We start from the raw sequence: 9,876 nt of genomic DNA, 5'->3' as shown, positions 1-9,876 counted from the left end.
ACGCAGTATTAGGGCCTTCTTTGGCCAGGCTATCCGCCTCTTCATTGTCATGGTGTCCTTTATGTGCACGTATCCAAATAAGAGTTACCTTGTTCTCAAACCTAAAAGAGATCCTATTGATAAGATATCAGTTTCCTCCACCAGTCTTGAGGTTGACAAATCTTTTTGTAATGACGTAAGACTAGCCTGAATGTCAGAAAAAATTCTAATATCTTTTCTCTTAATTTTATTTTCCATAAGTGTTCTACAACACACATTAATGGCCCAGATTTCCGCCTGAAAAACGGAGGTGTTATTGCCAAGAGGGAGAAGGAGATGCTGATTCCTAATGTAGGTATGTAGATTCCTGCACCCCTCTCTCTACCTTTGATAAGTAAACCATCTGTGTAGCAGTCTAAGTTGCGATGGTCATCATCCAAACTATAATTATATTCACAAGGGGTGACTGCCTGAAAGTACTTTTTCCCCAAAGGACATGATATAGCATAAAAGCATAATAGGTATGTCAAAGAAATGGAAGAAAATAAGGACTAAATCCTAAAGTGACCTTAGATCATACCTTATTGTCAGATCCATGATCACTTATATAAGTTGTATATGGTCATCAAAAATGGAACAAAGAAAGGCAGAGGAACTACAACAAAAAATTCAAAAAATGTCATACCTTAACATCACTGGTGCTACTAAAACAACCCACACAGTTACATGCAATATAATACACTCAAGCTTTTTATAAATATAAACAATAAAACAAAAGGTAAACGTGGAACTCTCCTATGGTAAACAGATGGCTCAAAATTCAGATTGAAAATAGTTTAGGTAGGGGCATAAAGGGGCCTAACTGTGGGCTCCACTACAACTATCTTTCCGGTCGAACAGCTAACCATAGAAACATATGCACTTATAATAAATAGCAAAATCTCAACAGTGCAACAATAAACTCAGATAGCCAGGTAGATCTAAAGTTCTCCAAGCCTATTAACTCAAAATTGGTTTGGAATTGCCTAAATAATCTTTTTAAAAAATTAGAATTGCAAATAGTCTGATGCTTAGGTGGGTCTTAAGTCATGAAGGAATTTCAGGCAACTTGGCAAAAGAATTTTACAGCATACACTACAACTGAGAAAATAATTGTATTCTTGGCTAAGAATACACTACTGGGAGCATAAACCAGGCAAACATAAAGACTACTTGCAGAAACAACCCAATCGAGCAGGAAATCCTACTCAACAGAAACGAATTACAAACTTTAACTGGTATATTTACAGGGCATGTCTAGTAAAATTCCATTTTACAAAAATGGGACTATTGGCAAATAATCAATGTCGATTATGTCTAGAAGTGAACATATCATATGAAACTGCCCCATAATAGCTAGGAAAAGGCTACAGTTCCTTGAAAACCCATTCTTGAGCTAAGTAGTCTTGAAACCATAACCCTGAGAATTATTCATGAAAGAAAATCCATCACCAAAGATCGGTAAAAATAGACAAAATTTAAATGCTAAAAGAAGAAATCCCCACAACTTGAAATAGGAAATCTTCTAAAAAACTTCATTCATGCTTGATCTCAAGAACATTACAAAGTAAAACATTCCTAGACCTTTCACATTCCATTACCTCCTGTACATCTTCAATTCATAAAAGAAATGGCTTTGAGCCTGCAAATTATTAGCCTGGCAGAAAAAAGGATAAAATGATCAAAATAGAAAAAACCTGATGAACTTGAAAAAATGTATCTTTATACATGTACATATACACATTTTAATGGCATTGAAATAAAAATAGATTTTGTCACATGCATTAAAAATGCTATAAAATAAAATTTATAAATAATATTATTACAAATATTGTTCTTCATTTTTACAGTTAATTAAATAAAAGGTCACTCTTATGTTGAAACACTAAAATAAACCTTCATCGTACATAACAATGTCTCTTCTGTGAGGCAAGTCAGGGAGATCGGCCTCGGGGTCAGGTGAAGGCGGAGGGTTGCTCAGTTGATCTTTGACAAGTTTTGTTTTATCCTTCTTATTTCTCTTTTTTTTCTTCGTCTTTGGGAAATTATCTCCTTTGTTTATTTCAAAAATCTCTTCCCTTTGCACCCCGGTGATATCTCTGTCTTCTCTAACTAAGAATATAAATATACCACCCGATGTCCTTTTCCTGTTTCCGCTTAGGATCAGCATCCCCCCATCGCCCTCAATCTCCTTTGTCGCTTCGAACAGTTCAATCGCTTTCACCTTACCGAGCGTCTGTACGATCCTGAGTATGAGAGGACGATTTGGCTCATCAAGTTTCACAGCAATATCACTAGCGATTTCTTCACAAGTGTTTTCTTCGGTGACAGAAAGCGGTTCCAGTTGTTTAGACTGAGCCGATGGATGCAGTACATCGTCTTTAGCACCTTTTGGAATTTTTCGCTTCCTAGGCGCATTTGGTTTCCAATTCCTGACAAGGTAATTTTCAACATTCCTGTCGTTCTCGGGTGTTTCCTCCATGCCGAACCTGTCCAGTACATCAGTAAGGAAATCGTCCGGATCCTTGGACCAGATGTGGTATTTATTTGATTTGCTCTTGGTTGGACGACTGATTTTCATGCGTTTACCAGAAACGTATTCATCATCCGACTCTGAACCGCTGCTTGCATTGATAACACCTTTTTTTTTTACTGGTTCATTATTGTCCTCATCGTCTTCATCCGCATCGATTACAGGCTTGGCCACACAAGCTGGATTCAGCATCGGTGGCCTTTCTAATGGAATGTATGGGTTAATGTCATCGTCGCTCTCATCATTAATTTCCCCATCTTCCAACTGCATTGCCCTGTAATACAACGAAAAAGATCAATTTTCATGACGACTAATGGTTTTAGTCATCCTTGATATGAAAAAAAGGTGTCTTTCTGCCCAGATAAAAAGGTACTACATTCTGAGCGTCACAGAGTCAAATATAAAATGTATGTTGTTTTTCACCAAAGAGTTTATTCTGAATACTCACCCGAACTTGTCGAATCTACAGAAACAGCAGAAAACAATTCACGGGACTTTGTTGCAGACGGGTCTTGGGAGGTTACGAGGTACACCGACCTGCTACAACAAGACCTCGCGCTCGCAGTTGCAATCGAAATCTGCAGTGCCGGCCGTTGACAAATAACACGTACAAGCCGTTTAATTCAAATAACTATTAATTAAACATAATTAATTCATTGTTAAGATTGAAATGTCAAACAGGATCTGAAACTTTATAAATCGTTGAGTGTTTTTCATTCAAAAAATAACAAGAAAATCAGGTAAAAACCTGACATGGACGAGGACATGGTAGTTGATGAAGACTTGGAAGAAAACCAGAAGAAAAGGAAAAGGGACTCCTTTGAGGTGGATCTGCCACAAATCGGATATGTTTATGACGAAGCCCTCGGAAACGAATCTTCCAAGCTGCCCAATGTCTCAGGAAGGGTAATTTGTTTAATTTATAATAAAACATGATTACTGTGAATTACTGGTGCTCCTCGGGTGCAAATAATAAAAATTTGGTTTTAAAACAGTTCAATTGACTTTCTGTCACAAGTTTTAAATTTAATTATATTAGCTTAAATTGCTCTTTAGCCTAACAGCTATGAGGCCTATAACATAGGTACCATATAAGTTGCAAGAGAATTGGATTTATTTATTTATTTATTTTTTAGTAGAAAAAAATCCAGTTACAAATAGATGAATAAAAAGCCTCCAATCTCTCTTATTTTTTTACTCCTGACGTGAAGATCTCAATTAAAATAGGATCATTAGAACAAGATCTAACATCTCCACTTCTCCCCTCTTGACCGAAACCGTTCACACCTGATGAAGCGTACCATAATCATAAGCCATCTAGCATTAATGAAAGCTCCAGGTTTTCACCTAACGACTGCAAATGCCCTTCGACCCCAATAAAAGAATCATCCGGCCTAAAGATCCTCATAATTTTCATTTATACTTCTGTTCAATTTGTCTATTGCGTATAGAAGGCAAAATCTGTAAGGAGGGCTGCTCCAATGTATTCCTAGATGTGAAGCAAGCCTTTGATCTGATAAGGCTGCTCTTGGAATTTAAGAGTACTGATTTTAAAATCCTAGTTAACCGACAGATACTCAAGTCATCAGTGGCTCTATCAATCAACTATCGCACAGATACCGGGGTACTCCAGGGGAAGATCCTTGTAGGTACCAGCAGATTTGCTCGCATAAAGATCCTGTCATCAACCAGAAGCCTGCCGACCCATGTCACATCCCTTGAACAGTGGTTCAAGTGGTAGAAAATGTCAACATACAAAAATATGAATGTCACATTCCTTTTTCCTCTCCCACCAGCTAAGTGGTTCGGTACCTTTGGCATTGATAAATAATATACATGGAACCCACACTTCAGAACTTCTTAAAACTGCTGAGCAAACAATAAAAACTGACTACAGTACAAACAATTCATTTATATCACCATTTTGGCATGCAGGACCGAACTTTCAACCAAAAGTTCAAACCTCCAACATATCCAATCCTTACAATCCAAAATTCTACAAATCATCATAAATGCTGCTTTCTATCATCCAATCTCAAATATATCCTTCAAGTAGCCAAAAACAGATACGACTTATCCAATCCTTACAATCCAAAATCCTCACGACCAACATCAATGCTACTCCCTGTTATATTTAAGTTTGGACAAAGAATTTTGTAATGTGTTAAAGTCTTTTATTGATTCTATAAACTTATTTTCAGATAATCCGCAAAAAGTGAAAAATTGATACGTGGAAAATAATATGAAATATCATTTACAAAGTGTTTAAACAAGAAAGGTTCAACTAATGAACCTTGAGGAACTTCGGAGGGACAGACAGAATACATTTTGGAGATTAGGAATATTAATTTGACAGTTTATTAATTTGACAATTTGCCTTCTGCCTGTTAAATAAGAAGAAAATCATTTAAAGAACAATCTATGGATTCCAAATTAAATAAATTTGTTAATCATTATAACAAAGATTGAAAGCTTTTGCAAAATCAAGATAGCAACAGCAAAAACATCATGTTGTCGTGGGATTATTAAATTTTTTAGCAACTGTGTCTGTTTGATTAAAATAAGCACATCAGCAAGTATCTTGGCCCCTGTTTCAATGGTTTTGTGTCCCTAGTGTGTGCTGAGAGTGAATGTATTTATTGGTGTGAATTTGAAGTGTGAGAATCCGACAGCAGAATACCCTTGGCCATGCTGGGTTAGTTATATAATAGATGTAAAGTGAGATGAAGAAATATTGAGTGAATGGTATGTAAATAAGAAAGAACGAAATTTAAGAGAGAGTGAATGGGGTTGGTTTTAAGAACTGATTGCGTTGGGGGCTGAAATTGCCTAGCTGTTGGTAGTCCCTAGAGCTCAACCTCAGTGGCTGGATGGATAAGACCGAGGTCTGACTGCCAACATCCGAGATGGGTGATTCTCAAGGCTTGCCCGTAATTTATTGTGAATTATAATAGCTGGCATTGCCGGTGGACTGCGAGAAGTGATAGGCTCAACTTTATGCATATTTGAGCTTATATAAATCACTAATCAGTATTTACATACATACTTTGAAATTAACTGCTAGGATTTTTACAGGATGTTTTTTTAACTGTTAACATAGTTCCAAAAATTGTTATTACAGATAAATTGAGAGTGCAATGTTTCAACTTTAAAGACAACTTATAACAAATATTAGTTAGGATTTTGCATTGTATTCTTAACTTAGAAAAGTGAAATCAGTACAATGGTTCATAAGTTTAAACGTTTTATGGTTACAGTTATAAAGAATCTTTTTACAAAATTTTATTACACATACCCAAGACTTTTGATTATGAAATACAACATTTAAATAAGAAATATGCCTTATAATATGAAAATAATAAATGGAAAATTTTATCACATCAGAAAAAATTTAAATTTATTATCTTGAAATATTGACGCTGAACAATTTTTTGAGTAATAACAACTGACTTGTGAGTGGGTATTGTGAGTGAGTCTGTAAATATTGAAGTATTTTTAACAAACCACCTGTGGATGGTAGAAACGAGCAACAAAACACCCCAATTTGGTCAGTAGGAAACAAAATTAAAAGAAGAGAGAAAAAATTTAAATGAAACAAAGAAAAATGCAAGAAGCTTATATATGTGAGGTACTGGCAATGACCTTAATAGTTAGCCGGCAAAAATAAGAAAAAAAACTGACTAATACCAGGGTACAGTTCATTCCCGAAAAACAACATGTTGATATTGTAGGTGGGGCTCAGTGTCCCACTGATGAGGCCAGGCCAGAGCTACTTGAAAAGAGTTACGTGTGTCCAAAGGAGAGCCGGTGAGGGATTTTGGTTGCTTACTTGGGTAGAATCGTCCAGCCTTCACCTCGAACTTACCTGATTTTTCCCTTTTGATAACATTTATAAGCGGGTCAAAAAATATATTTATTGCCATATTACATTTAACCTATTTATTTCCCCACTATTTGACCAAATAATTAATATCATCGAGGGCTAGAACACATAATAAATAAATAAATCCAGTTTGATATGCATCCTTGGCATCCTTTATATACTTAAGCGCTTCCTACCCAACTTTTAGCATCATATCCTGAACCATTATTTAAGGAGCGAACAATTTTGGTCCCATCCCATATACCGTTTATACTGCTGAACTATACATCCCACTACCTATATGAAAGGCAATGAATGACACCTATATTCTGTCTTTTAATCTTATAATCCTATGCAAGGAACCTCAGCATCCAAGAATACCTTGAGCTTATCAAAAACTGGGCAAAAGTTAAGTACAAGATTGATTGAAGAAAATGTGCATTTGTGAAAAAACAGTTTTGCCCTCCACTGTACCTCAACAGCAAGAAACAACTTCCATTCAGTTCAGATATTTATTATTAGACTTAGACAACAAATACGCTTAGAACAAATTTACAACCTATCTGGACAATACCACAATTTTATATCCTAATTCAAATCCCACCTAACCAGCCTGAGCTCATCAATGAATAATGCAAAATGTGTAAAATGAAAGAGAATGAGGACAATTGCACCCAAATTACGTTAAGCAACATCGTGATATATCACGACAAAAACATCACACACAAGACTTAAGCAACAAGACCAATCCAGGCCGGTGACCCATAAGGAAACATTCTTGGTCCTATTGGTCCAATACCATATACAATTTATACTTCTGACTTCCTATCATCTTATACCTTCAACATCCAACACACCTTCAGTTTATAAAAAGTGTGGGACAGGATAGAGTGAGGAAAAATATACACTGTCTACATTAACATTGAAAAACAGTCCTTGCAGGTTCATCAATAACAAAGAGCCACCGAATCAACTCAAGTCAGATACTTAGGATATACTTAGTCAGTAGACTGGCGTGAAATCCCCACACAAACTTAACAGAGACTTGGACAGCTAGGAAGACTTTCTGAACTGAAATCAGTTTTGACCATCAAAACACAACTAACTTTGTACAAGGTGTAGTGTGCTTTGTACAAACTTTGGACGTGCAGTGTAGAACTGCGAGGTTCCACCAAGCCATCCAATATTCGTAACATCCAATCCTTCTAATTAAAAGTCCTCAGACGAACTGTCAAAGCTCCTTACATCACTAGCACTCTGTCCACAATGTCCTCTACATTCTGTTTGCCAATGAGCTGATCCAATCCTGCTTCCAAAAGTTCCACACCAAGTTTTTGATTCATTCTAACCCTACTGACTAAACCCTATCCTACATTCCCATCTTAAGAACCTGCCTTAAACAGCAATGGCCCCGAGATCTCCTCGGTCCTTAATCACTTTTATTGAGTGCCAGTTTGGTAAAAGGAAGGATAAAAACATATGCACATATTTATAATAATATGTATTTTAATAGGTACAAGGTAAAAATATAATATTTATTTAAAAAATCTAAAATAATTACAAAATATTATAAAAATTAATGTTATCATGATTTAAATAATTATTCTTAAATTGTTTGTTTTCAGGCAGCTGTTGTTCATAGTTTAATAGAAGTGTATGATTTACTACGAAACGTTACCGTGTATAAATGTATACCTGCTACTGAAGAAGAACTTTGCAATTTCCATTCCAGTGATTATATATCATACCTAAAAGACATCAATAAAATGTATACTCCGGATGATGATGTCGAGTTAGAATATGGCTTAGGTATGCTTTTTAATAAAAGCAATAATTCATTGAAAATAATGCCATTTTTTTGAAAGGGTACGATTGTCCACCGTTGGACGGCATTTATGATTATTGTTCAGCCATAGCAGGATCGACTCTCACAGCAGCAAGAGCCCTAGTCAGAAATGAAGTAGAAATTGCAATTAACTGGTGTGGTGGATGGCATCATGGTCAAAGGTAAATTTGAAACTAAAAAGTTGAATTTTGTTTTTTAATTTTTTTTTTCTTAAGGTATGAAGCAGAAGGATTTTGTTACGTTAATGATGTGATACTTGGAATATTAGAATTGCGTACATATTACGATCACATTCTATATATAGACTTAGACGTGCATCATGGTATGTTTATTCCATTTTTCACATTAATCATGTTATTTAAAATTAATGAAGCATTTCACAGGCAATGGTGTTGAGACATGTTTTGAATTCACTAAAAGAGTTTTCACCTTATCGGTCCATCAGTACGAACCTGGATTTTATCCAGGCACTGGTAAAACTTGTGATATCGGCTTTGGCCTCGGGAGCCACCATTGTCTCAATGTGCCTTTTAGGGAAGGGATCAAGGACGGAAATTACTGCCAAGTCTTTCAAAGGTATGCGATGCATTTTTTAAAAATGATTCGTGATGTTTTTATATTTTGATGGAAGGGTTTTGAACGAGATTTCCAAAGCATATTCCATGGATGCTGTCGTCGTGCAATGTGGTGCCGATGGCCTCTCCGGTGATCCTCTTGGAGGTTTCAACCTGACCGAGAAAGCTTATGGCTACTGCCTCAAACAAATTATAAAACTTAAAAAACCAACTTTAGTACTTGGAGGAGGTGATTCCTTTAGGGAAAATGTGTTTTATGCTTAAGAATAAAATTCTAATTCTTATTCCAGGTGGTTATAACAATGCAAACTCTGCCCGGTGTTGGACATACCTCACATCTGTTTTAATTGGAGTAGAACTGAGTCCTGATATTCCAGAACATGAAGTAATATTTTTTTTTAAATTTTATTATATTTTTTTAAGTTCCATTTATTTATAAAATATTTAATACTTCCAGTATTTTTCACTGTATGGACCTAGTTTCGAATTGGGCATAACTCCAGGAAACAGGAAAGACCTCAACGACAAAGAGTACCTTGAAAAAATGCTTGCAGATATCTCAGGTTGGCTCTTAATATCTGTTGACAATGAAATAAATAAAATCTAATCTCCATTTTTTATATCCTAACAGAGAATCTGAAAGCGCTTTATGATTCAAGATTGTAATGTGCCTGTTACACATTGACCACGGTGAATAATTTAATTTATTTTTTCTAAGAATAAACTTTTTTATTTTAAATAATTCCTCTTTTATTATTTAACCTAATTTCATTAAATAGGTATGTAACAAAAAATAATAAGTTGTGAGTTTGTACCTAATTTCCAAACGTATTTGATGATAATAAATAATTTTTTGTACAATAAAAATGGACTGTGTGCAAACTTGAGTTGAAGTATTTCAAGTCATTGTAGCATCTTAACAATTAATACCTGAGATAAAACTATTCAGTCAATGAGGCTATAAACAAATTTGAACAAATGTGCTGAAATGGCTGGACAAGATTTCATCACCGCCTCTAAACACTATAAATTATAAGAGGAG

General features: G+C 35.4%; 2 protein-coding genes across 2 annotated transcripts; one reads left to right on the top strand and one right to left on the bottom strand.

Moving 5' to 3' along the window:
• Positions 1-1,811: 1,811 nt before the first annotated feature.
• On the bottom strand, positions 1,812-3,215 carry LOC106662885 (phosphorylated adapter RNA export protein-like). Its single transcript, XM_014387322.2, has 2 exons — positions 3,000-3,215; positions 1,812-2,825 (listed from the first exon to the last, which is right to left on the bottom strand). Exon 2 carries the CDS (start codon positions 2,819-2,821, stop codon positions 1,904-1,906), a length of 918 nt encoding a protein of 305 aa, XP_014242808.1. The 5' UTR covers positions 2,822-2,825; positions 3,000-3,215; the 3' UTR covers positions 1,812-1,903.
• On the top strand, positions 3,125-9,571 carry LOC106662884 (histone deacetylase 8-like). The gene is made up of 9 exons (XM_014387321.2): positions 3,125-3,457; positions 8,039-8,222; positions 8,279-8,420; positions 8,475-8,581; positions 8,643-8,835; positions 8,891-9,063; positions 9,125-9,219; positions 9,292-9,397; positions 9,466-9,571. Exons 1-9 carry the CDS (start codon positions 3,305-3,307, stop codon positions 9,498-9,500), a joined length of 1,188 nt encoding a protein of 395 aa, XP_014242807.1. The 5' UTR covers positions 3,125-3,304; the 3' UTR covers positions 9,501-9,571.
• Positions 9,572-9,876: the final 305 nt, after the last annotated feature.

The sequence above is a fragment of the Cimex lectularius genome, unplaced genomic scaffold (assembly GCF_000648675.2).
Source record: "Cimex lectularius strain Harlan isolate CLEC.00 unplaced genomic scaffold, Clec_2.1 scaffold316, whole genome shotgun sequence".
Classification (NCBI taxonomy): domain Eukaryota; kingdom Metazoa; phylum Arthropoda; class Insecta; order Hemiptera; family Cimicidae; genus Cimex; species Cimex lectularius.
Note: the sequence above shows the minus strand (reverse complement) of the source record. Positions and strands in the feature narration are given on the sequence as shown.

Excerpts from the sequence above, each read along its gene's own strand:
- LOC106662885 (XM_014387322.2), bottom strand. The coding sequence starts at position 2,821 with ATGCAGTTGGAAGATGGGGAAATTAATGATGAGAGCGACGATGACATT.
- LOC106662884 (XM_014387321.2), top strand. The coding sequence starts at position 3,305 with ATGGACGAGGACATGGTAGTTGATGAAGACTTGGAAGAAAACCAGAAG. Across the intron at positions 8,421-8,474 it reads GGATGGCATCATGGTCAAAG|GTATGAAGCAGAAGGATTTT; the intron begins GTAAATTTGAAA and ends TTTTTTCTTAAG. Across the intron at positions 8,836-8,890 it reads TACTGCCAAGTCTTTCAAAG|GGTTTTGAACGAGATTTCCA; the intron begins GTATGCGATGCA and ends TTTTGATGGAAG.